The sequence below is a fragment of the Cnephaeus nilssonii genome (assembly GCF_951640355.1).
Source record: "Cnephaeus nilssonii genome assembly, chromosome: 4".
In the NCBI taxonomy this organism is placed as follows: Eukaryota; Metazoa; Chordata; class Mammalia; order Chiroptera; family Vespertilionidae; genus Cnephaeus; species Cnephaeus nilssonii.
Window position 1 is genome coordinate 88,564,636 of NC_137075.1, and position 27,854 is coordinate 88,592,489.

Genomic DNA, 27,854 nt, shown 5'->3' on the forward strand with positions numbered 1-27,854 from the left:
CAAAGAAACATTTGGATGAGGCATCCTTTAGGTGAGAATTTTTGTGCTGCTTGAGACCCATTTCATTTGTCTCCTCTAGTAGCATCCTCTACCTATGCCACTGACTAGTTATTTGCCAATACCTTCCCAGAGAACAATCCTTAATTGTTTACTTACATCATTTTGTTGTTCTGGGGGCATATGGGTAGAAATTGAGAAGGGTGGCAGTGACATTGGTGACTTCTGTGACCTTGGAGTAGAAAGTAACATCCATTTAGCCATTCATTCATTCACTTATGAAACTTGATTGAGAGCTTTCTATGTGCCAGGCATTGTGCTTGGGGTCCCTGTACTTTCAGGGAAGCAGTCAGAGAGGGGTCTGTGTGTGCCTTGCACAGTACCACATCACAGGCAGGTTCTCAGTAAATATTATGAAAGAATTCATTGGATACATTATGATGTGCATGCACTCATCACCAAATGTAAAAGGCCTCTCGACCTCCCTCCCAAATCTCTCTTTGCCTTTTCTCTCCTATTGAGCCTTTTTCTGTTTCTTTTTTTCTCCCCTTTCTTTTTTTTTTCTGTATCTCTTCCTGTTTTTTAATTCTTCACCAGTAATAACAAAGAACTCAATCCCCCATACTTCTTTTCCCCCATCCTGTCATATATATTTTTATTGATATATTTATAAGTAGAATTTTACCCATTCATTTATTCATTTACTCATTTATTCTATATTCAGTATACACTTTCCAACATAAAAATGAATAATATAACTCTAGACACAAAAATTATAGTGCTTAAGTAGTGTCAGAGTGGGAACACAGAAGGAGCAACAACCCTGTCTGGGACTTCAGGAAAGCTTCCTAAAGGAGGGGACCGCTGAGGGGGTTTGAGATGAGTGAGTAGCAATTTGTAATGAGAGGGAAGAACAGAGGAAAGGCCTGTTTCAGGGCCTGCCATTGTACAGGGCCCTGGTGTTTGCAGGGCACGGTAGACAATTTCATGTATTGGAACATAGGCCTTGTCTTCCAGGTGGAGGAATTTGGGGTTATTTTGTATGTTGTAGAGAGCTCACAAATATTTTAAAGCAGAAATTACATTATTGACTTCGTTGTCTAAGAAGATAAATCTGACCGCTATGTGGAGGATGGTCTGGAGTGGGGAGAGTGTTCCCAAGGAGACCAGTGTGAGGTGGTTGGGGCAGTCCTTCTGAGAGATGATGGGGCATGAACTCCAGGCATTCCCAGATCGGTTTTACAGTTTGGGGTATCTATATACCACTTGTATTATTTATTAACATTTTTGTTTAACTCAACTCCCATTTTATATTTAAGTACATTTATTTTTTAAAAAATTTTATCAATGAAATTACAATTAATGATAGTAATTTTTTTCCTAATACACACTAAAATACATGCATGGCTGTTTTCAAAAGGCTCATCCATGTACCACCTATAGTCATCTTGCTTGCACCAGTGGCATTTGTACCTGATTTGGGGAAACAATAAACTGAAGCCTGGCAGAGGGGTAAAGAGGAGAGGTCAGTGCCCAGAGCCATTTTTAAGGGGAGATGGATAGGATGTGGTATTAGATTTGCTGTTGGAAGTTAGAGGGAAGGAGAGTCTGGAGTTGACCCCATTGTAGCTAAAAGGACAGAATAGGTAATGATGTTTTTGAGGATGAGAATTTAAGATCAGGAGTGGGGGAGTAATAAGAGATAATTATTTAAATTTTGGGCATGTTGAATTTGAGTTACCTTTAGGGTTTTCAATGAGGTCTGTCAAGTAAACAGATTTGGTCTGGAGATTGAGAAAGTCGAAAAACTAGTGAAAACGGATGTGGGAGTCAGCAGATATGCTGGGATGTCTAAGAAGAGCATATAGGAAGAACTTCCGATCTTTTGGGTGGTACACAGACACCTTCATGATCTTCAGGTGCAAATGTGTGAAGTTTTAAGCAGAGAAGAGATGTCACATTTGCATTTTAGAAAGAGCACTTGGGCAATAATTGGCCAAGGATGGGTCCAGGTTTTGTGAGTCCTGAAACTTACATAACTTAGAGGCCTTTTTTCAAGAAAAATAATTCAAAATTATGAAAGCAAATATTTATAATGAGAAGAGAAATCACAGGTAAGTTACTAGAGGCTTGAATATTCAGATGCCTTTCTTTGGAGGTTGTGTTAGGCACTGTAGCAGAAATGCTTACATAGAAATGCCTTCTGATTGAGACCTAGCTTCCCCTTCCTATCTAGAACTCGGTAACATCCAGGGGCCCAGGCAGGTATGGAGTGTAGATTAGAGGAAGGCAAGACTAGCAGCAGGGAGATCAGGTAGGACCCAGATGAGAGAAGGCAGAACAGGAGCTTGTTAAGCCTTCATTTGCATTTGTGTGCATTTTCCCCAACACCCCTCAGTAGGCTTGGTATTGACACAGTGGAGGCATATGGTTGGCTTGATCCAGGTTTGGGGATTTCTTGGGCAAATGTGGTAAAAGGACACGGAAGTGAGGCATGACATGATGGACCTTGGAGCTGGGTTGATAGAGGAGGAAGTGAAACCAAAATGTAGTTCTCAGATAAGGAGGGAAGGAGGGGGCTAGATACTTCAGAGATAAAGCAATTCCAGGTTATAACAACTTTGAAAAAGTAGGTGTTTAAAGGGTTAGGAAACTCTGAGGCAAAGCATTAGATGACTTGTTCATGTGAACTTTGACTTCCAGTGATAGGATGATTGTGAATCAGGAATGCCCCAGTTTTTGATCAGTCTGTACTCAGGTAATTGTCAGTGACCAGAAGGGAGGTGATGTAGCTGAACAGTTTAAGTTTCAAAGGAAGTGTTCTGTAATAATGTGGAAGAGTAATGGTGTAGAGCACCGGTTGCCAACCTTTCGGATCTCACGGACCACCAGTGGTCCGCGGGCCCCGGTTGGTGACCGCTGGTGTAGAGGAACTTTGAGAGGTGAGGCAGGAGTGTTACCTTGGGACTCTGGTTTTTAGTATATTTATATTTATATTTATATTTATATTTATATTTATATTTATATTTATATTTGTATATAATTGATCTCAGGGAGAGAGAGGGAGAGAGAGACAGAAACATCGATGAGAGAGAATCATCGATCGGCTGCCACATTGTGGATCAAGCCCGCAACCCGGGCACGTGCCATGATTGGGAATTGAACCTCAACTTCCTGGTTCATACGTCGTCACTCAACCACTGGCCCATGCCAGCTGGGCAGGACTCTGGTTTTAAAAAATAAGAAGGCTGTATTTGAGAGAACTTCAAGAGAAATGAAGTTCACAGGGGAAAGCCAGACAGGTTTTAGGAGAGGCAAGGAGACGGCAAGAGTGCCGTGTGAATAGAGAATATCTGATCTGCTTAGCCTCATTGAAATCATTAGCTAGGCTAGATTTCTTCTCATTATGTAGCATGTCAATAATTACTGAGAAGGAGCAGAATGATAGTAAAATATTCTTTTAATACAGGAAAAGGGTACTAACTAATGTTAAATGTCATTGGTGATAGACTGAAACATTTCTGGTCACATGCCTTTACCCACCATAATAGAGAATTATGTCACCATGTTTAGCTGATTGCTTTTATATTCCATTTTAATTCCTTTATTGGCTTTTTAGGTATAGCTCTCTTTACTGTTGTTTTTTTTTAGTGGTCACCGTAGGTATTGGAATATGCACTCTTTTCACTGGCTACATAGCGTTAATATTATACCACTTCACATGAAATGCGAGATCCTTGCAGCAGTATAAGTCCCACTTGTCCCTTCTCATCCTTTGTGCCAGTGATGTCATACACTTTAAAAGTGATGTTATAAACCCACAATACCACTTGTCATTTAGAGGAATTAAAAAAGAAATAGTCTTGTATATTCACTCACATGTCTACCATTTCTATTGTTCTTCATTTTATCCTGTAGATCTAGGATTAAGTACTGATCCATGCAGATGCTGTGCTGAGCACTCTGAAAAATTCATCTAGAAAGGCCTCTTAAGAGTTGGAGAGGTTGGCAGTGTCCTTTGCATGGGCAGGAAGTCTTCCTGTATAGCTTCAACTGTGTAGCAAAATTTACAGATTAAGTTACTATACCCACGCCATGCCTTTCGTGTCAGGCCATTGTCACCGGGAGCAATAGAATGGCCTTTAGCCTTTCTTGTTAGAGAAAGAATAGGAAGAGAGTCTGAGAAATCAACCTTGGGCTTGGACTGATAAGAGCATAGCATGTTTTAACACTGGTCTATGAGGAAGTTTTTACCAAAATGAGAAAACCAAGAACAACGTAGTAAGTTTTTTATTAATAAAATTTATTCAATTTAAAGAATAATTCTCAGCCTGGCCAGTATGGCTCAGTTGGTTGGGAGTCATCCCATGCACCGAAGGGTTGCCAGTTCTTTTCTGGGCATATGCCCAGATTGCAGGCTCAATCCCCAGTAGGGGGCATGCAGGTGGCAGCCGATCAGTGTTTCCCTCTCACATTGATGTTTCTCTCTCTTCCCTCTCCCTTCTCTCTCTGAAAATAAATAATAAATAAATAAAGGATCATTCTTTTTTTTTCTTTCTTCTAACTATAACCACAACAAATGAGTACAGAGAATGCCCTGTGCAAAACAACACAATAAAGGTTCAAGATCAAGGTGTTCCTTCAGGCAAGGCTGTAGATTTCAGCCTCTGGTATTTGGAATTTATGCTGCAGTCCTTATTTTTGGATAAACCACTGGATATGTGGCACAGTCCATGCTTTTAACCAGATTGGAACAGAAGAATGGCACTTGGCTCAGGTAGAAGCAGATGAAGTGTTCGATTTCATGTGTCATGTAACTATCCAGGTTTCTCCCCACGATGTAGTCAGTGCCAGGTGGGGTTGTACTTCTTGTCAGACCCCTTCTCAATATGGGCCACAATGTTCTTCTCTATGTTACAGTTCTAGTAACGCTTGAGTAGCACGTTCTACCTAGTCCTGTTGCATCTCCTCCGACATATTGGCATTTTTGCTCACCACCTTTGCACACATGGTTACAGTGGAGCAGGGGCTGGCCGACCTCAGCCATCTCCTAGGGGAAGGTCTGGTGAGCCCTATACTCCTAGGGGAGGCGCCATTGCTCCCTAAAGGATCACTCTCTTTTTTTAAATTTTATTTTATTGTTTAAAGTATTACAAATAGTAGTACATATGTCTCCTTTTTTTTCCCCATTGACCTTTCCCCGACCTCCCCTACCCCCCGGCACATGCCCTCACCCCACCCGCCCAGTGTCTTGTGTCCATTGGTTATGCTTATATACATGCATACAAGTCCTTCGGTTGATCTCTTACCTCTCCCTGCCACCCCCCCTCCCCAGCCTTCCTGCTGTAATGTGACAGTCTGTTCAATGCTTCTCTGCCTCTGTACCTATCTTTTTGTTCACCAGGTTATAATGTTCTTTATTATCCATAAATGAATGAGGTCATGTGGTATTTTTCTTTCACTGCCTGGCTTATTTACTTAGGATAATGCTCTCCAGTTCCATCCATGCTGTTGCAAATGGTAAAAGTTCCTTCTTTTTTATAGCTTCGTAGTATTCCATTGTGTAGATGTACCATAGTTTTCTAATCCACTCATCTGCTGATGGGCATTTAGGCTGTTTCCAAATCTTAGCTATTGTAAATTGTGCTGCTATGAACATAGAGGTGCATATATCCTTTCTGATTGGTGTTTCTGTTTTCTTAGGATATATTCCTAGAAGTGGGATTACTGGGTCAAATGGAAGTTCCATTTTTAAATTTTTGAGGAAACGCCATACTGTTTTCCACAATGGCTGCACCAGTCTGCATTCCCACCAACAGTGAAGGAGGGTTCCTTTTTCTCCGCATCCTCTCCAGCACTTGTCATTTGTTGATTTGTTAATGATAGCCATTCTGACAGGTGTGAGATGGTACCTCATTGTTGTTTTGATTTGCATCTCTTGGATGATTAGTGACTTGGACAACCCCCCGCCGTGCACAAATTTCGTGCACCGGGCTTCTAGTGTTTTCATATGTCTCTTGGCTTTCTGAATGACCTCATTGTTGTTTTGATTTGCATCTCTCGGATGATTAGTGACTTGGACAACCCCCCGCCGTGCACAAATTTCGTGCACCGGGCTTCTAGTGTTTTCATATGTCTCTTGGCTTTCTGAATGTCCTCTTTCGAAAAGTGGCTATTTAGATCCTTTGCCCATTTTTTGATTGGATTGTTTATCTTCCTTTTGTTAAGTTGTATGAGTTCCATGTAAATGTTGGAGATTAAACCCTTATCGGTGATAACATTGGCAAATATGTTCTCCCATGCAGTGGGCTTTCTTGTTGTTTTGTTGATGGTTTCTCTTGCTGTGCAGCTTTGTATTTTGATGTAGTCCCATTTGTTTATTTTCTCCTTAGTCTCTCTTGCTCTAGGATCTGTGTCTGTAAAGATATTGCTACAACATATGTCTGCAATTTTGCTGCCTATGGAGTCTTGTAGGATTTTTATGCTTTCCCGTATTACATTTAAGTCCTTTAGCCATTTTGAGTTTGTTTTTGTGTGTGGTGTAAGTTGGTGGTCTAGTTTCACTTTTTTGCATGTATCTGACCAAATTTCCTAGCACCATTTATTAAAGAGACTGTTTTGACTCCATTGTATGCTCTTGCCTCCTTTGTCAAATAATAATTGAGTATAATGGCTTGGGTCAGTTTCTGGGTTCTCTACTGTTCCATTGGTCTATATGTCTGTTCTTGTGCCAGTACCAGGCAGTTTTGAGAACCGTGGCTTGGTAATATAGCTTGATGTCTGGAATTGTGATCCTTCCAACTTCGTTCTTCTTTCTCAAGATAGCTGTGGCTATTCGGGGTCTTTTTTTATTCCAGATGAATTTTTGGAGAGTTTGTTCTAGATCTTTGAAATATGCTGTTGGTATTTTAATAGGTATTGCATTGCATCTATAGATTGCTTTAGGTAGTATGGACATTTTAATGATGTTGATTCTACCAATCCATGAACATGGTATGTTCTTCCATTTGTTTATGTCTTCCTCTATCTCTTTTTTCAATGTCCTGTAGTTTTCTGAGTACAGGTCTTTCACATCCTTAGTTAAGTTTATTCCTAGGTATCTTAATTTTTTTGGTGCAATGGTAAATGGGATTGGTTTTTTTTATTTCTCTTTCTGTGAGTTCATGATTGGTGTATAAAAAGGCCATAGATTTCTGGGTGTTAATTTTGTATCCTGCCACATTGCCAAATTCATTTATTAGGTTTAGTAGTTTTTTGATGGAGTCTTTGGGATTTTCTATTTATAGTATCATGTCATCTGCGAATAAGGACAGTTTTACTTCTTTTCCGATTTGGATGCCTTTTATTTCTTCTTCTTGTCTGATGGCTATGGCTAGTACTTCTAGTACTATGTCGAACAGGAGTGGTGAAAGTGGGCATCCTTCTCTTGTTCCTGTTCTTAGGGGAAATTAGTTTAGTTTTTGCCCATTGAGTATGATGTTGGCTGTAGGTTTGTCATATAGAGCTTTTATTATGTTGAGGTATGATCCCTCAATTCCCACTTTGCTGAGAGTTTTTATCAAGAAAGGGTGTTGGGATCTTGGTCGTGGTGTGGCCTCCCGCCATCTCCTCTGCAAATGGGCTCCCTGGCCTAGCGCCCCTGATCGCGCGCCAAGGTCCGCGAAGGGTCGCCGCCGAGGTTTCCACCAGTCCACAAGCAAGAGCATGGCAGCCATCCCCTTCAGCGGCTCACTCGTGGCCACCCACGACTACCACCGGCGCTGCCTGGGTTCCACTTCCAGTAACAGCTCCTGTGGAAGTGCCGAGTGCCCTGGGGAAGCCATCCCCCACCATCTGGGTCTCCCCAAAGCCGACCCGGGTCACTGGTGGGCAAGCTTCTTTTTTGGGAAGTCCACTCTCCCATTCATGGCCACAGTGTTGGAGTCCCCAGAGCACTCGGAATCTCCCCAGGCCACCAGCAGCGTGATCACCTGTGACCTGGCTCGGGAAGCCACAAGGAAGCAGCCTGGCAGCCAGCCTGGCAAAGCCAACGCTGGGCCCCCATCCTGAGTGGCCGCCACCAGACTTCCAGAGGTGCTAGGCTCTTTGAGCCCTCCCTACCCCCCATCCCCTTCCCTCTCTTTACCCCACCTCTTGTAGACTAGGCCAGCTGCAACAAGCAGACGCAGTTGGGTTCTTTTATAGCAAAACAGCAAAACACCAAAAAGGAAGTTGAGAGAGCCCCACTTTTTACTACCCAAGCCACACGCAAGCCTGCCTAACACCCCATAACCATGTGCCTTGCACCAAGTGGAAAATAAATGAGAAGCGGCCCGCAAAGAAAGAAAAAAAAAAAAAGAAAAAGAAAAAGAAAAAGAAAGGGTGTTGGATTTTGTCAAATGCTTTTTCTGCATCAATTGATATGATTATGTGATTTTTCTCTCTCAGTTTGTTTATGTGATGTATCACATTTATTGATTTGCGGATATTGTACCATCCTTTTATCCCCAGAATAAATCCCACTTGGTCATGATGTATGATCTTTCTAATGTATTGTTGAATCCAATTTGCTAGAATTTTGTTGAGGATTTTAGCACCTATGTTCATCAGGATATTGGCCTGTACTTCTTTTTTTTGTGGTGTCTTTATCTGGTTTTGGGATTAGGGTAATGCTGGCTTCATATTCCTCTTGAATTTTTTGGAATAGTCTGAGGAGGATAGGTTTCAGTTCTTTGAATGCTTGGTAGAACTCCCATGTAAAGCTGTCCGGACCAGGGCTTTTGTTTGCTGGAATATTTTTGATCGCTGTTTCAATTTCTTTGGTAGTTATCGGCCTATTCAGGTTTTTTGATTCTTCTTGGTTGAGGTTTGGAAGCTTGTATTTTTCTAGGAATATGTCCATTTCATCTAGGTCCGTGGTCGGCAAACTGCGGCTCACGAGCCACATGCGGCTCTTTGGCCCCTTGAGTGTGGCTCTTCCACAAAATACCATGGCCTGGGCGAGTCTATTTTGAAGAAGTGGCATTAGAAGAAGTTTAAGTTTAATAAATTTGGCTCTCAAAAGAAATTTCAATTGTTGTACTGTTGATATTTGGCTCTGTTGACTAATGAGTTTGCCGACCACTGATCTAGGTTGCCCGTTTTGTTGGAATAGAGTTGTTCATAGTGTTTTTTCATAATCGTTTGTATTTCTGTGGGATCGATTGTTATTTCACCTCTTTCATTGCTGATTTTTTTTATTTGGGTCCCCTCTCTTTGCTTCTTGGTGAGCGTGGCTAGAGGTTCATCAATCTTGTTTATCCTTTCAAAGAGCCAGCTCTTGGTTTTGTTGATCTTTTATATTATTTTTTTGGTCTCTGTGTCATTTATCTCCGCTCTGATCTTTATTATATCCTTCCTTCTGCTTACGCTGGGCTTTTCTTGTTGCTCTCTTTCTAACTCTTTGAGTTGTAGGGTTAGGTAATTTATTACCATTGTTTCTTGTTTTTTTTTTGCGGTAGGCTTGTAGAGCTATGAACTTCCCTCTCAAGACTGCTTTCACTGTGTCCCATAGATTTTGGATTGTTGTGTTTTCTTTGTCGTTTGCTGCCATGATGCTTTTTATTTCTTCTTTGATCTCTCTGGTAACCCAGTCATTGTTCAATAGCATGCTATTTAGCCTCCAGGTGTTTTTTTTTTAATTGTTTTTATTGTAGTTGATTTCTAGTTTTATGCCATTGTGATCTCAGAAGATGCTTGATATGATTTCTATCTTCTTGAATTTGAAGAGACTTTGCCTGTGTTCCAACATATGGTCTATCTTTGAAAATGACCCATGTGCACTTGAAACGAATGCATATTCTGTGGCTTTGGGGTGAAATGTTCTGAAGATGTCAATTAATTCCATCTGATCTAGTGTGTCATTTAGGATTGATATTTCTTTGCTGATTTTTTGTTTAGAGGATTTGTCCAGTGGTGTTAGTGGGGTATTAAAGTCCCCTACTATGACTGTATTGCTGTCAATCTCTCCCTTGATATCCTCTAGAAGTTTTTTTATGTATTTTGGTGCTCCTGTATTGGGTGCGTATATGTTTACCAGAGTTATATCCTCTTGTTGGATTGCTCCCTTTTGTGTTATTAAGTGGCCTTCCTTATCTCTTTCTCTGTCCTTCACTTTGAGATCTAATTTGTCAGATATAAGTATTGCTACCCCACCTTTTTTTTCATTTCCATTCGCCTGAAATACCTTTTCCATCCCTTCACCATCAGTCTGTGTGAGTCGTTTGTTCTGAGGTGGGTTTCCTGTAGACAGCAGATATAATGGTCATGTTTTCTTATCCAGTCAGCTACCCTATATCTTTTGATTGGGGCATTTAATCCATTTACATTTAAAGTTATTATTGATAGGTACTTGTTTGTCGCCATTTTTATTCTTTATGCCTGTGTTCCTTCTTCCCTTCCTATTTCTTCTTTTTACAGCAGACCCTTCAGCATTTCTTGCATTGCTGGTTTGGTGGTGATAAACTCCCTTAGTCCTTTTTTTGTCTGTGAAACTCCTGATTTCACCCTCAATTTTGATTGATAGCCTTGCTGGGTACAGTATTCTTGGATTCAGACCCTTTCTTTGCATGACTTTGTATATTTCATTCCATTCCCTTCTGGCCTGATGTGTTTCTGTTGAGAAATCAGTCACTAGTCTGATGGGGGATCCTTTGTAGGTAACTTTCTATCTCTCTCTGGCCGCTTTCAATATTCTTACTTTGTTGTTGGTGTTTGCCAATTTAATTACAATGTGCCTTCATGTCGGTCTTTTGGGGTTCATTTTGTTTGGGACTCTGTGAGCTTCTTGGACTTGTGTGGGGTTTTTCTTCCCTATAACAGGGAAGTTTTCTGTCATTATTTCTTCAAACAGGTTTTCTGTTCCTTGCTCAGTTTCCTCTTCTTCTGGCACCCCTATTATGCGGATTTTCTTTCGTTTTATGGTGTTCCAAAGTTCCCTTAGGTTCTCCTCTTGTTTTTTAAGATTTTTTTTCCTAGATGCTGCTCTGCTTGGGTATTTTTTTCTACCTTGTCTTCTAGCTCACTGATGCGGTCCTCCGCTTCTTCTCATCTACTGTTGATGCTTTCTATTGAGTTCTTTATTGCAGTGATGTCATTTTTCATTTCTTCTTGGTTCTTCATTTCCTCTTGATTCTTACACATATTGTTGAATTTGTCTTTCAACCTTTTCAGTGATCTTATGACCATTTCTCTGAATTCTTTCTCTGACATATTGCTTGCCTCCATTTCATTTACTTCCTTTTCTGGTGATGCCTCCTTTTTCATATGCGGGCTGTTTCTTTGTCTCCCCATGCGCTCTCCTCTCCGGGTGTCTGGTTATGTAGCTCTCTCTCTCCTGCATTGACTTAAAGGCACAAAATATAATGCAACAAGGCACAACGCACAAAGCACTCAACACAAATGTATTCACAATACTAATAACCCCAAATAAAGATGACCACCAGAGAAAAGAGAATTAGGGGATAAAAATTTAAAAAATAAAAGAGTGCAAAAATGATATTGAGAAAAGGAAAAAAGTAAGAGAGAAAAGAAAGAGAATAAAAAAGAAGGGGGAAAATACTATTTATAATGGGAGAAAACTCCAATAGAACAATAACTAATCCAAAAAAATGCAAACAACTAACACCCAGATATGAATGCATACTAAAAACAACAACTAATAAAAAGCGAGGAGAGGAAAAACAGAAGCCAAAAAAAAGAGAAACAATCACACAAACAACCAAACAAACCAATCTAATCAACAATCAAACTAACAACAACAATAGGACAGAAAGAAAGAAGGGCAAAACAAAAACAAAAAAAATAAAAAAAAAATGAAAAAGGTAAGAGAGAAAAAAATTGGATTGTGAAGAAATAGAAGAGAGAAGTGTGTATGGACTTGGAGCAGTGGATTGGAAATTAGATATATAAGTAGGATGAATTTTTAACGGGGTGTAAAAAGAAGGAATAGGGAAAGTCTAAAGCAGGAATAGGGTAAGAAAGACAGGACAACACAAGGGAAAAGTGAGGAAGAGAGTGTTGGCATAAAGGTAAAGTTGAGCTAAAATGATGCTAAAGGATAAATGAAAATAGAATGTAGAACACTAAACCTAAAATAAAATAAAGAGAAAATAAAATGAAACTTAAAAAAAAAGGTAAGATAATAGTAGCAATAATACTGATTGAAAATAAAAATATAATAAATTAAAAAGGTAAAATCAAGTGAGAAAAAAGAAAAAATTTAGTTTCTTAAGTAAAAGATAAAAAATAAAAATGTGCAGTAGTGAAGGTCATTCACTTCCTCTACTGTTCGGTTTGGCACGCCTGTTTCCTGTCTGGTAGTCAGGACAGGATTGAAGTTCCCTGCGTTCACAGCTTTGTCGTAAGCCACAATCTTGTTTTCAAGCAGGCAGTATTTCTTTGTTTTTCAGCCTGCCTGTGGTTGTATTTACACAAGAGTCAATTTGTGATTCAACCCCTGGGTGGCAGTGTTTCTGTATTGACATTTGGGGTATAAGTCCTCTCTACCCAGTATTTAGAATTTGTTTTCCCTGCTGCACTTAATACTGGTTTGGGGTATGGACTGCCCCAGAGTTGGTTTTCTGATCATTTCTCCCCGCTCTGATATCCAGGTTCCACAAAAACAACTTTCCCCTGCAGTCTCTGAGAGTGTTTTTAATTGGGTGATCCTATGTACTGGGTTTAGTAATCAAAAGCAAGGATTTAAAGAGGAAAAAGAGCCAGAGTAAGTGCGCGAACTCTCGACTTTTTCGCCCTGGCACTGCGCGCAACTCTGCTCACCCCTAGCACAGCGCAGCTGGTTTACTGGTAAGGCCTCAGGCTGCCTTTTTGTGCCCAGCCCAGCTATGGGCTGATTTCTAGAGGTCCATTCTATTAGCAGCCCTGTGGACCCCCTTCCACATTCGCGGACTATGCTGGCCCCAAAGGCAGCAGATTTTGTGGAGTGCAGACTTCCTCTGAACCTCTAGATCCTGCTGCGCGCATTTCTCCCACCAGCCTGGATCAAAGACCTCACCTTTCTCTGGGAGAAATCTGACCTTTCTGTGAGAAGGTGCAGAGTCCGCGTATTCGCGCTGCTTGAGACCTGGTGTTTGTGGGTTCGCAGCTGGTCCTTGGGTGTTGTGGTTCTAGGGTCCTGGGAGGAGGTATCCGATTCTTCCCGATTGAAGGTAAGCCTAGGCTTCCGATCACAGCCACTCTCTCCTTCAAAATGGCACGGACTCTGTGGCAGAGCCGGTCGCTCCGGGAGAGAGATCAGCAGCAGTGGAGGCTGCCCGGTCAGGGGAGCCCAGTGCGGCAATCCCCAACAGTCCCTTGGAATATAGCTGTCCCTCACTCACAAATAGACACTCCCCGTACGTCCACACACTCTCCTTTTGTTCTCTCACTCACACACTATCTTGCAGCCTGCCTTCCCCTTGGCAGCCATCTTTGATCTCCAAGGATCACTCTTTATCCTGGTTTTTATCCTGTCTAATCTGGTGAGATTGAGAAGGTCCCTTCTTTAATGCAATGATGATGAGAGGAAATGATGGTTTTAAAAAAACATTCTTAACAAAATTAAAAACTATTAACTCTCCACTGCCAACCACATCAACCCCCACAAACAAAATTTGTTTGTTGAAATACTGACAGTTTGTGAAATCTAGGAATATAGGAAACAGTTTTAGAAATTAAAAACATTTTTAGGGTTGTTAGGGTCACTTGAAATGTTGTCAGGAGGTAGAGTAAACTGTGTGCTAATTTGCCAGCCATGACCCTGCCTGTGCTGAGAGTGTCTTCTCTTGCTCCTACAACTGAAGCAGCATGAAGAAGGACTGCAGGGAGAGACCTGCAGTGTCCGTGTCTCATTACTGTGAACAGAGCCGTCGGCCTTCCTCTCTAGGTCTCACAGGATCGGGCCGCCAGCGCCTGGTTTAATACTGCTTTCCAGCTTCCTCCACCGTTTTTCCATCATCACCCTGACGGAGTCTTGTGAGAGATCAGGTTTCTTACAGCATCAAGGTGACAGCTTGCTCCTCTGCTTTCAACTTGCTCCAAGTGATTCCAGTCTAGATTTGGTTGAGGTAGCAAGTCTAGACTGTGCTTATACAAAGTCACAGGTGCCAGGAGGGCTTGCTTCTTGGAGTGCTGGGAATTTACACTCTCGACATTGTGCACATTTCTGGCTACACACATGCTGGATGGATTTTAACAAACTGAAAGAACTTATGAGAATGACAAGAACATAATAGGTTCTGATTAATGGTGAAAGCTGAAAGAAATATTTATTTTGGCTGAACTGCAAAATGTATGGGGAACAGGGCATTTCTTTATGTGTCTGGGAGGTATAGACCCAAGAAAAGGGGAGAACTGGATCACCCAATAGGATATAATTGAGATTAAGAGGATGCCATCCAAGGGAGGAAAATTCAGGATGAATTTTAAGAATGATTTTCGGGGGCAAAAACCTGTTTTCTTTGAATCAGCCTCTTCAAAAAACTGCAGGTAGCCCTATGCCATGAGTCATTTGAAGTGGGCAGTTTGAAGACTGTGTTGAGATATAGCTTATGGGTCTTTTGTTATAGGGTATGTGGGAATATTTGAGGAATGTGACACCACCAGAGTAACTTCCAGGTGCTGTGGTTGTCCCGAGCATCATGTTGACTTCTCAGCGAGCAGCAAAACTGTGTTTCCTCTCCTGGTTCAGGCTACTTGACAGCGTTACTCTCTTTAGGGAAGCTGGAATAGCTGAGAGGTGGACCGCTGGAATGAATCTTGTGCAAGGCAGTCCCAAATGAAAGGCCCTGCAGTGTTTTCCTAACAGAAGCTTCCCATGGTCTCAACCCTAGGTATTAAAGGTTTTTTTCCTCAAAGTCTTCATTTTATTACCGTCACTAGCGGCCTGGTGCACAAAATTCATGTGGGCGGCAGGGGAGGGGGTTCCCTCAGCCCGGCAGTCGGACATCCCTCTCACAATCCGGGACCGCTGGCTCTAACCACTCACCTGCCTGCCTGATTACCCCTAACCACTCTGCCTGCCAGCCTGATCGCCCCTAACTGCTCGCCTGCCTGCTTGATTGGCCCTAATCACTCTGCCTGCCTGCTTGCCTGATCACCCCTAACCGCCCCAGCCTCAGCCCCCGCTGCTGTGGCTTCATCCGGAACGACGTTCGAAATGACGTCTGGAAAGTCGTTCGGCTGTCCTGTCTAATTAGCATATTATGCTTTTATTATTATAGATTATTATAGATTACTTCTGATACATAATATAGTAGCCCCTCTCACATTTATTAGTATTGGCTCTGTGCCAGAGATTGTCTCCTGTGCTTACAGTAGATCCGTAAGGGACTCATGCCATTCTCATTTTACAGATGGGGAAAGAAGGCTTAGTGAAGATGTGACTAGCCCAAGGTTACACAGCTAGAAAGTGACAGTTCTAGAATTTGAACCCAGGACTGTTCCTCCTTTCCCTATACCCTGACCTCTCCTCCCCTCTCCCACCCCACCTTTAAAACCATAGCTTTCCCCTTTTACTTCCTTCTGGTAAACTCACTTCTCCCTTCCCAGTTTAGTCACTTGTTCTTAAAGTTACTGCACTGTTAGTATGAGAAATCTTGTGACATTCACTAAATTCCCAAGTACCGAGATGTTTGCTGAATTCAACTTAACAGTTTGGTACAGTGCTCAAGCTGTTACAATTTATTTTGGGTATCACTCATTAATCCAGACTTTACCCTTAGCCCCTCTCTCTGCTTGCCTCACTAAAGAGAGAAGGGTAAGACCAAGCTACTTTCTGATCCTTTCTTACTGAACATATCATCAGTAGATACCGTTATCAGCATTTTGCCATATTTGCTTAAATGATCCTACCTAATAATAGACAAATATGCAAATTGACCGTACCTTCACTATGCCCGCGATTGGCCAGGAGGCACGGGGGGGGGCGGGACTCAGGGTGGCCGGGGTGGCTGATTGGGCCGGCAGGACGCTGAGCTCGCGTTGCCAGCAGCGGCTCGAGCTCAGCGTCTGCGCCATGGCTGTGCTGCGGCACAGAAGGGGCCTCTGGGGTAGCGAGCTCACGTCCCACCGGGGACCATCAAAAGCGGGGGAGCTGGGTGCCTGTCCACTCGGGCACCAGGCCTTTCAGAAGCCTCCGCCACTCCGGAGGCTTCTGAAAGGCCTGGTGCACCAGCGGACAGATACCCAGCTCCCCTGCGATCGAAAGCAAAAGCGTGGGAGCTGGGTGCCTGTCCGCTCAGGCACCAGCGGACAGGCACCCAGCTCCCCCGTGATGGAAAGCGAAAGCATGTAGGGGACCCTACACGTGCATGATTCAATCATGCACTGGGCCTCTAGTCATATATAAAATATTTTAAAATATGCATTTCTCTTCTATATATAATTTTTTTGCTGAATTATTTTGAAGCAAGCATGACATGTCACTTAAATGATTCAGCATATATCTCTAAAAAATAGGAGCATTTATTTATTTCCTAGAAATCTATTTTTCCTCACTTTATAGTATTAACCATTCCTTAATATCTCTTATCCAGTCTGGAATTTATTTTCCCCAGTTGTTTCCAAAATGTCTTTTATAACTATTTTTTTCAAACTAGGATCCAATTAAGAACCACCCCAATTAGGTTTCTCTTGTCTTAGTTTAGAATAGTCCCCTACTCCACCCCCACCTTTTTAATGGTATTGATTTTTTATTTTTATTGATTTTTAAATTTTTAAAAAACATTTTTATTGATTTCAGAGAGTAAGGGAGAGGGATAGTAGGATAGAAACATCAGTGATGAGAGGGAATCATTGATTGGGTGCCTCCTGCCTGCCTCCTACTGGGTGGGGGTGGGGTAGCATTGAGCCCGCAACCCAGGCATGTGCCCTTGGCTAGAATCGAACCTGGGACCCTTTAGTCCACAGGCCAATGCTCTATCCACTGAGCCAAATCAGCTAGGATGGTATTGACTTTTAAAGAAATATTTTTTGCCAGGTTTTATTTTATATTTTATTTATTTATTTTTAAATTCTTACCCTAGGATATTTTTTCCATTGACTTTTAGGGAGAGATGGAGAGAGAGAGAGAGAGAGAGAGAGAGAGAGAGAGAGAGAGAGAGAGAGAAACATCGACATGAGAGAAACATGATTGTTTGCCTCTGGGACATGTCCCATTTAGGGCTAGGATCGACCTGCAACCGAGGTATGTGCCCTCGACTGGGAATTGAACATTGAACACGTGACCTTCGGTCCATGGGCTGACGCTCTAACCACTGAGAGAATTGGCCAGGATGACGAGATTGGGCCAGTTGTTCTGTAGAGTCCATAGAGTTTCCCTCCTGCTGTATTTGTCTGATTCCTTCTTCCTCATCTCATTGAACTTATTTCCAGGAAGCTGGAAATCAGACAGGAAGGCTTGATTAGATTTCCTGTTGGACATTTGTGACAGAATTTTTCCTGAGTGGTGCTGTGTGCTTCAGGCGGCAGCACATCAGGTCCCACTGCTAATGCTGCTGTGTGTGATCACTGAGGTAGGATGATGGGAGAGATCTGTTGTTAAGGAACGTTTTCTCCCTTGCAACTGGCACTCAGCATATGGGGTGATTTTTTGGCACCAAGAAAATGTCCAGTTCCTCATCAATCAGTCTTTCATCTAATGGTTTTAACATCTATTGATGATCAGCTTCCTTTCTTATACTTAAAATAGATTTTTTATTTTGATAAGTTCATTTCAGCTTGAAAGAGCTATGTTTACTCATAGGGTTTCTTTTTTTTTTTTTAATATATATTTTATTGATTTTTTACAGAGAGGAAGAGAGAGGGATAGAGAGTTAGAAACATCGATGAGAGAGAAACATCGATCAGCTGCCTCTTGCACACCCCCGACTGGGGATGCGCCCGCAACTAAGGTACATGCCCTTGACCGGAATCGAACCTAGGACCCTTGAGTCCGCAGGCCAACGCTCTATCCACTGAGCCAAACCGGTTTCGGCTCATAGGGTTTCTTATGTTTACTCATAGGGTTTCATGGTCCATTATTTTCCATGACCTTAAATCCATGAGGGGAAACTCGGGTCTTTAATGGATTAGTTGTCACACCCAGGGTTGAGGCAGGAAGAAGCAATGGCAGCGATGGAATGGTGCACGGCCCACAGATTTGAGGACTAAATGCCAGCCCTACAGTGTCTGCACGTATTAATAAGTGTTAGTTTCCTCTCTCATCAAGCATATAAGAACCCGGGTCTCCTTTCAGATTGCCGGAGAAAGGAAGGGAAACTTGTTTTTAGCCAGTAATCAGGGTTTGAACATGAGAGCTGTTTTGCTCCTTGAAGCTGGAAGGTGGGTAGGTGTGAAGATGCAGTGGATCTTGCTTAACCAAATGTCTTTTCTGCTGGGAATTCATGTGTTTGCACTAGTTTTTTGAAACAGGTTATAGTTTGGATTTGGGGCTGATTCACATTGTGGGGTTTCTAGACCTAGGATTTATGAGAGGATGTGAGAAGTTTCTAAACTCAAAAGGCTCCTTTTTTGGCACTGCAGTATCTTTTCTATTTTGGCATCTTAAGAATCTGGGGGAACCATATAAAGATCAGAAACTAGTCTGGCCCTAAAGGCTCCCTCTGACTTGGTAATTCCACTTGGTTGAATCCTGGCCATTCGGATGAGACCATATAAAGAGGCCGTTTCCTGAATTTCCCGCTCTCTGCCTGTCACAGGATCCTTTTTGTAGAAAGCTGGTATTTCAGGACTGCAACCACCAGTCATGTGCTTCCCACTCTTTACTCACAGTTATTCCTGCCCCCTGTTTATTTTTGGAGGGAGCACATTTTTGCTTCTCCTCAGGAGCTATGCGGGGTCCTGCCCCCTTCTGTCCATCAGGCTGCAGACCCGGCAGACTGTGCTCATTTCCCACACTCGAGACGTGACTCCAGCTTTCAGGAGAGAACACGAAGGATGCACTGCCTTAGGGCTACCATCACCATTCCTATTTCTGTCCCTCCCAGTGTTACACATTTTAAGACTCTTTTCTAAAAACAAGTTTGAGTAATGTTACCTGGCAGTAAATCTGCCAAAATTGGAAATTGTTTTCTCAGCAGATGCCTTAGGGCTGTGCCCCTGAATTTCACAAGCAGAACAATTTAAAGAATACACCAGTACTTTTGAATTTTAGGATCAGGCCTTCTCTTTTGGCTTTTTAAGATCATTTGAGTTCTATCCTCTCTCATCCATCCAAGTCTTTTCTTTTTGTTCCTTCCTAACACAGGGATAGCAAACAGATTTCTTCCCAAGTCATAACTCAAACAGACTGGCTATTTCTTCCCAAGTGCTTGGCTAAGGTGGATTCTGGAACTGGTGTGTGCTCCATGAGAAAAGTGCCACAATGATCTCAGCCTGCCTAAAGATTAAGTTTCTAGGTTCAAGGATGAAGCAAGAGTAAATTCCCTTTCCTTTAAATTCCCAGGCCATTACACAGAGAACTCAGAACACAGAGAACTCAGACACACAAGATTTGAGAAAAAATAAATCACATATTCATGTATTCTCTTGATTATGCAGACTTGATGGGCAGGGGAGGGAAGGCTCCCTGGCCCAAATGGAAGGATCCATAACTAAAGGGTTACAACTTCTCACCGCTGCAGGTGGGCTGGGGCTGTGACATTTGCCCTGGGGAGGGCATCCAGGCCCCGCCCCTCTCCGAAGTGCCCCAGCATCTGATCTATGACCACATGGGGAGGGGGAAGCACAGCAGTTCTGGCAGCTGGTCCTAAAAGGAGCAGCTTGACCTAGGAGTAGTGACTTGGCGTAGGCATATGTCCTGTGTTTCATATCACCCTGGGGAGAGAGCCGTGGGCTCTTTGAAACAGGACTAAATAGGTATTTAGATGTCATCGTGGCTCTGAGGGAAAGCAGCCAGGCATTCAAAGGCTGAACTGTCCACTCAGGCCCTTTAAGTTATATTGCTAAAAGCCACTCATCCACCAACATTTCAAATAGGTCATTTGCACCTAAGTTCAAACTCTTACATTGTGCTTGAGTTACATCAGCCTCATTGTAAAGTAATGGATGCTGAGGAGCTCATCATACCCGCCCCCCCACAAGAGTTTTCCCAGGGACCCCTCCAATATGATGATCAGTGTACAGCATTTGCTACAGCCCGAGTGTTATATGCTATCTTGCACCTTGTATCTAGTTGCTTCTGGAATGCTTTCTTACCATCTCTGCGTATCTCTCCAACCTGGGGCGAGCCCCACTTTTCCCATACAGCTACTTGGACCTTTCCTTGTCCTTAGCTCTTCTCAAGTTTGTACAAGTGTGTTTAGCCTTCAGTTACGTATACAGGTTTGTTCATGTTGCCAGAGCACACAGTCTTAGTGATGCCCCAGGAGAAAGTGGCCCAATAAAAACAACAAAAGTGACAAGAAAACTGCAGAATTCAGTGGGTCTGCCCCATGGCTGAGGACTCCTCCTCAGTTTCACCTCTGGACCCCGAATGCAGTCTCTCCTCCATGAAAGGGCACTCGGTACCTCCATCCCCGGTACCTACCTCCAGCCTCCATTGTGGCCTCTTAAGTTTCAGATTAAGTGATGTCCAATTACATAGATTTCAAACAGCCTTGATGCCGTATGAAATCTGAATTCTGCCTCACTTCAGTCTCACTGAACTGGGGCAATATTTGAGGACAGGCATGAAATCCTACTTTTTCTAACGCACCTGGTGCGCTTAGGACAGGCCCAGCTCCCCAGCAAGAGAACACAGTTGAACTCTGGGGAAGAGCCTTTATAACTTGGTAACAATGGTTAGTTAAGTCTGTCTCATCCAAACAGTGTATCTGTATGTGGCCACAACAAGACCCAGGGTTGCGAGTATTTACAAAAGAAATTTTTATCCTTGAACTCAGGGTACTCAGTCATGAACATGAGGATTCCCCATCAGGAAAGAGACTTCTCTCACTAAATGCCCAAGGCCTAACTTGTGGACAGTAAGTTCCGTCTGCCCTCCCATCTCCCATTTGCCTCGCACTCTCTCCTGAGGTTGGCCAAGACTCCCACTGGGGAGCAAGGAGGACAGCTATAATCCTGCCTCATATCGTGCAGAGAATTTCTCTGTAACTCTTCCTCTCTCAGGTGATCTCAGTGAAAAGTAGCGTACAGTTTTGCCACATATCCCAAATCATGAAGTCTGGTCATTAGTGTGAAGAAAACCAAACACAAAACCTTTGATTTTTGGAACTAGTTGTCGAATTCTATTGGATGTGGAGGAGTGATTGTTATGTGGTGATCTTTTTGTTTTTGTCAATGTAAGAATGTCCAGACCTGTAGAGAATTTTTATAAGAATTGATTTGAGGCAAACTGATGACAATTGCCAGGAAGCAAGATCTCAGATGCTTCAGAGAATAACAGTTACGCAGTTTCTTTTATACATTTAGAATTAAGGAGGGAATGTAAGGAAGATTACATGAAGGTGGGAGAAAGCAAGTTACAGGATAGTTAAAAAGAGGGTGGTTAGCCTTCGAGTGGTCAGAAAAGAGGATTACTTCTGCATTTCATGACCTGCCCAGGTAGGAAGTCGTAATCAGTTCACCGGGTGAGGTTACTTTCTGTTAGATTTATTATAGCGCCCCCTTTCGCCCACATTTTGAAGCTGCTGTCCTAATTTAGCTTCTGGTACCATTTTGCAATGAAGAGAATAAGAGAAAATGTGTCTTTGTGTTGTTACCTCTAGGTGGGAAGGATTTCACTCATCCTCCCAATAGCCATGGCTTCCTTGGGTTTGTGGTTAAAGAGGATAAAGCGATCATTTTGGTTTTTTAATTTTAGGAAATTTTATTAACTATATGATATCCATCATTAGTCAAAGTGACAGCTAAGGCCAGATTTAAAAGGGTCCTTACCTTCCCCCCAACTTTTTAAATTTTAAAACAAACCACTGTGTGGCCAAACAAAACATGTGGCTACAAGTTAGAGACCTTTAGACTCAAGAATTCACATTATCACAAAAATGGTTCTAATCTTGGGTAAGGAAATATAGGTGTTATTTGCAAAAGCACATACATGGTTTAAAGGCAAATTGGTGTAAAAACATCTTGCTGTGGTTCAGTTCTCCTTAACATTTAAGTCTCCCAATACAGTGCCTTACCAGTGGTAAGAGCTCAACAAGACAAGGTTCTTGGTCTCTGCTTATACACAACTTTGGCTGGTGTAGTTTGGGTTATTCTGATTCCAGCTGGTCCTTGTAGTTCCAGTCTCAGCGCGGTCTGAACAGCCTAACCTCTGAGCCTCAATTCCAGATTCCTGGGACAGAGAATTCCATTGGTTCCAGTTGGGGCAGGCTAGTAGAAAGGTATTCTGGCATGTTGAGGGAGTGTTTTCTTAAAAAGTTATGTTAGCCCTTAAGCAACAGATTTAAAGGACGGGTAGTGACACATTTCAGTCCAGGCGTTAGGAGACCACATCCTTCCTGCCCAATTTGGCCCGCAGCTTATTTTTGTAAAGTTTTATTGGAACACAGTTACACCTACTTGCTTACTTATTACCTGTGGTTGTTTATTGCACTGCAGTATCAGAGTAGAAGAGTTGCAACAGAAACTGGATGGCCCCCAAAATCAAAATATTTACCCCTACCCCTTCATAGAAAATGTTTGCCAACCCTGTGTTAGTCCATTTACCTAAGTGTCTCCTTGGACTGAGAACAACAGTTATGATTATGTGAAGTTCTTCTGGGGGCGGGGGGGAATAAGGTATTAAAAAAATATCTAGGCAAATGCTGGGTAATTCAAAATAGGAACTGTCCTTTGCTGTTTTATCCCACTTTAGTGATTGAGTGGATTGCTTGATGGTCCTTTGGGATTTTTAGTTGAGATATGCCAGACAAGAATAAGCCTCCCTCACATATTTATTTCATTACTTTATAAAAGTAGTATAAGTTGATTATTTAAAAATTTGGAAGATGCCCAATAGTACAAAGAAGGAAAATAAAAATTTCCCATAATTCAGTCACCGAAGTCCCCTTTCACCCATGTTCTTAGAGCTAATTGACGTTAGGTATTAATAGTCTTTTCACAAAATCAGAAGCATATGCCTACTGTTTTACATTTTTTTGAAAGTTAATGTATAATGAACCTTCTAATATCATTAAGTATCCTTTTTTAACATAGTTTTTTATTATTGCACAGTATTTTCACGTGTGTATTTTGTGATTTACTTAATTCCTATTGCTGTCCATTTCATTTGTTTCCAATTTTGTATTCACTGTTCAAAAATGACATTGTGTTTCTCTCTGATTATTTCCTTGGGATAAATTCCTTGGATTAGAATTGGTAGCTCAAACAGGATGAGCATTTATTTTTAAGGCTTTCAGTAGACATTGCCAGATTATCCTCAAGATCTTGCCAATTTATACCCACCAGAAGGGTATGAAAGCACCCAGATCTTTGTAGTGAATTGAAAGGTTACTGTATTTTTATTTGAAAGGTTTTGATACGTTGAGTATTGGATTAGGTGACTTTACCCATAGCCATTGCTTGCTTGAATGCACAGGTTGAGTGACTGTGTTATTTTGGCTTCTCTTTCCTTGTAGGATCCCCCTCCCAAACCACCCCGCCGCCGACAAGGAGGCTGGGCCGATGATTCCATGAAGGCTTCCAAGTGAGTGCCAGCAGCTTGTGGGAGGTGAGGGTGCGCAGGGTGGGTTTGGGCATTTTGCTCCTATGTTGTTCTTTTCTGTTTTTATAACAGCTTTATTGAGATGCATTCATGTACCTTACAATCCACCCATTTCAGATGTACAATTCAGTCATTCTTGGTGTAGTCACAGAGTTGTACCGTCATCACCACATTTTTATTATCCCCCAAAGAAACCCATACACATTGGCAGTCACTTCTCATGTCCCCCCAACCTCCCTAGCCCTAGGCAACCACTAATCTGCTTTCTGTCTCTATGATTTGCCTGTTCTGGACATGTCATATAAATGGAATCATATATTATGTGGTCTTTTGTGACTGGCTTCTTTCACTTCGCAGAAGTTCACCCATATTGTAGCATTCAGTGTTGTTCTTAGTGTAATTTTCTAAACAGAATGGAGTTGCCTGTTAGTAACTGCTAGATTACAAATCATTTTGGTCTTTAGTTCTTTGCAGTAAGTTTTAGATGAAAGGGAAACCAAAAAAGTGTTTATTATACCAGTGGGCTGGCCAATTATCCATTTTAACAAGATATACTCAGGAAGAGATTTTTTTTTTTCTCAAAGAAATACATTAGTCTTGGTCAGAATTTTCTTTATCAGTTATTGCCTTCAAAATAGCACTATCAAAAATTTTTTCCCCAATTCTTACGCCTTCCTCTTCCCACCTCTAAACTCTCTCTCTCTCGCTCTCACTTTTGCCCTCTGAATCATTTTGAAAACAAGTAGCAGTGCAGTCATCATGACATTTTGCCTCTAGAGACTACAGCATGCATCTCTAAAGATGAAGGACATCCTCCAAATATCAGTGTCATTATCACACTAAGAAATTTCGTAATGATTTAATATCTAGTTTAAACTTCTCCAGTTGTCCCAAAAAGGTCTTGTAGTTCCAGGATCCAATTGGGGGGTCACACATTGTGTTTGGTAATTCTCTCTTTTTAGTCTCTTGATCTAAAATAATTCCAGCCTCCCTCCCCCCTACCCCTGCCACATCTACCCAAAACATTGACTTTTTTTAAAAAGAATTCAGGCCAGCTTTCTGGTAGAATGTTTCACATTCACATTTCTTTGGTTGATTCCTCATGATAAGATTCAAGTTAATGCTTTTTTTCCTCTCTATATTTTTATTGATTTCAGAGAGGAAGGGAGAGGGAGAGAGAGATAGAAACATCAGTGATGAAAAAAAAAAGAAAAAGAAAAAAAAAAAAGAAACATCAGTGATGAGAGAGAATCATTGATCGGCTGCCTCCTGAATGCCCCCTACTGGGGGTGGAGCCTGCAACCCCAGCATATGCCCTTGGCTGGAATTGGACCCAGGACCCTTCAGTTTGCAGGCTAATGCTCTATCCACTGAACAAAACCGTCAAGTGCAAGTTAATGCTTTTTGGCAAGAAAAAAGCACTTGGTGCTTTTTATTGTATAAAATGGTATAGAAAGATATACTCAGAGACGTCTTATTTCAATACTTCAAACAGTGCCAGTCCATAATAAGCACTCAGTGACTATTTATTGAGCAAATGAATGATCAGGTCAGTATTTCTGATTGATCACTTGGCTTTCAGTGGGAAGTAGGGCTGCAGAAGGCTGGCAGACCCATTGGGAAGGTCACACTCTGTATGCAGGATGATGAAAGCCTGCACTACATCAGTGGTGTGAGCATGGACAGGTGAGGAGATTTGGAGACATTTTAGAGGTGGAGTTAATAGAAGTGTCATTGGTTGAGTGTAGGGCAGAGGGAGGAGTTGAAGGTCACTGCGAGGTGCCTGTCTTTGAGGACTGGTTTCAGGGGTGGGGAGCCTTTTTTCTGCCAAGGGCCATTTGGATTTTTATAACATCATTCGCAGTCCATACAAAATTATCAACTTGATGATTAGCCTGCTATATATGGTTAAACATTTAATTAACTCACCCTAATGTCTTGGCAGGGCTAGACCAAATGATTTTGTGGGCCTTATACAGCCCAAGGGCCAGATGATCCCCACCCCTGGGATACGTAGTGGTGTCATCTGATAGAGAATGCAGGAGGAGAGACCTGATTTGGGGCTGGTGGTGGTCCTGTAGATAGTTTCCACAGTTTGGGAGTCTAGAAGAGAGTGCAAAAGGGAAGTGCAAATTGAGTCAACTTACACACAAATAGAAGAAGACAAGGATGGAACCTTGAATTTGGCTGTTTGGGCTACTAGGGGCATTTGAGAAAGTGGTTACCGTGATTTGCTTTGGGGCAGAAGGCAGATTACAATGAGGGAAGAGGAAGTGTAGGCTACTGCTCTGAGAAACAAAGGAAAAACAGTATTTGAAAGGGGAAGTCTGTGTTGTGAATCCGTGTGTGTAATATCTGGGGAAAGAGTGAGTCAGATGAAATAGGGCGGATTTGAAGGAGTAGGATCCTAAAGGAGAAAAAAGGTTAAGACCTTCCAAGAGAGACTAATTAACCTTGGACTGGAGGAGGTGGGGGAATTTTTCATCTAAGACAGGAGAAAACTTGGAAAGGTGGGTTAGTTATCAAGAAAGCTGGAGAGGACTAGGGAATTTCCCTTTGGATTGGCCTTTTTTTTTCTTTTTCAAAGTAGGAAGGCAACTTGAATGTTGAACTTGTTGGAGCAAAAGAGAGCTGGCACCTGGAGGCAAGTAGAACAGATTAGAGAGAGAAAAAGGAAAGGGAGCCGACTCGGGGTAAGAGAGACGATGGTTGGGCTCCATTGAGAATCTGCTCCGTGAAGGCTGGGAAACATGAGCTCCTGCTATTTGCAGGGCGCTCCAGGGAGTCCAGAGTGTAAATGTGCTTCCTGCCCTGCAAGAGCTTGGATTCCAGTTAGGGAGACCAGGCATTTTCATTCACAAAAATGAGGAAGGCAGAAGGAGCATATGCTAAGTGAGAAATGAAGGGAATGGCTGACACTGGTGATGTGGCCTCAAAGGAAAGTAATCACAGTGGTCAGGGAGTCTGTGCAGAGGTGAACAATGTCAAGCTGGGTGAATCTGATGACCAAAGAGGGTCATGAGGAGGGCATTTGGTTCAAGGATTGGTACAGGCATTAGTATTGCAGGGCAGTGGCCTCATTGTCAGTCTGATTAGAGCAGAGGATTCACACTGAAAAGTAGTGCACTTACCTTAAATTCCTGTGGGATGATGATAATGGCACTCTGAGGCACCCGTGCTTGCACAGGTGATAGTTTGGGATGATAGTTTGGGCTCCTATGGTAGAATGCCATAAACTGGGCAGTTAAACAACATTTATTTCTCTCAGTTCTGAAGGCTGGAAGTCCGAGATCAGGGTGCTAGCATGGTCAGGTACTCGAAGAGGGCCCTCTCCCTGGCTGTGTCCTCGCATAGCCTTCTTTGGTGTGTGCACACACAAGGAGAGAGATCTTGTGTGTCTTCCTCATTTTATAAGAGTACTAGTTCTGCCCTAACCGGTTTGGCTCAGTGGATAGAGCATTGGCCTGTGAACTCAAGGGTCCCAGCTTCGATTCTGGTCAAGGGCATGTACCTTGGTTGCAGGCACATACCCAGCAGGGAGTGTGCAGGAGGCAGGTGATCGATGTTTCTCTCTCATCAATGTTTCTAACTATCCCTCTCCCTTTCTCTCTGTAAAAAATTAATTATATATATATATATATATATATATATATATATATATATATATATATTTTATTATTATTATTATTATTTTTTTTAAAAAAAAGAGTACTAGTTCCATCATGGGATCTCCACCCTCATGACCTCATCTCACTCAAACACCATCACATTAGGGATTAGGGGGAGCACAAATATTCATTCCACACTTTATATGTGCATTACACAAACTCTTGTTAGGTGGGTTCCATTCTGTAAGGTAGGTATCCTTTTACGAGGGAAGTAGGAGGAAAGTGAAGCTACAGTAGGAACTAGAAGGGCTCTTTACAGATCTGACTGAGGCCCTCACAGCCATAGGATGTGAGTTTCCCAGATACCTTTGTTTGTTTGATGGATTGATTCATTTAAATTTATTGTGGTGACATTGGTTAATAAAATTATATAGGTTTCAGGTGTACAATTCTATAATACATCATCTGTATATTGTGTGTTCACCACCCCAAGTCAAGTCTCCTTCCATTACCAATTACCCTCCCCCCCTTTACCTTCTCCTACCTCCCCTACCCCTCTTTCCTTCTGGTAATCATTATAATGT

At 42.2% G+C, this 27,854-nt stretch overlaps 2 protein-coding genes across 2 annotated transcripts in view; both read left to right on the top strand.

Annotated features, from left to right (window-relative positions):
• Positions 1–27,854, top strand: part of IFT43 (intraflagellar transport 43) — an 81,002-nt gene that overhangs the window by 11,902 nt on the left and 41,246 nt on the right. Inside the window, exon 3 of the mRNA XM_079767943.1 lies at positions 23,577–23,644. Coding sequence (XP_079624069.1) covers positions 23,577–23,644 — 68 coding nt within the window. The remainder of the gene's footprint in view (positions 1–23,576; positions 23,645–27,854) is intronic.
• LOC307097783 (pancreatic progenitor cell differentiation and proliferation factor-like) lies at positions 7,533–8,292 on the top strand. Its single transcript, XM_079767939.1, has one exon. The coding sequence runs from the start codon at positions 7,702–7,704 to the stop codon at positions 8,044–8,046; it is 345 nt and encodes a 114-aa protein (XP_079624065.1). The 5' UTR covers positions 7,533–7,701; the 3' UTR covers positions 8,047–8,292.

Bases quoted from the DNA above. Each gene is read 5' to 3' on its own strand.
- LOC307097783 (XM_079767939.1), top strand. From the start codon at position 7,702: ATGGCAGCCATCCCCTTCAGCGGCTCACTCGTGGCCACCCACGACTAC.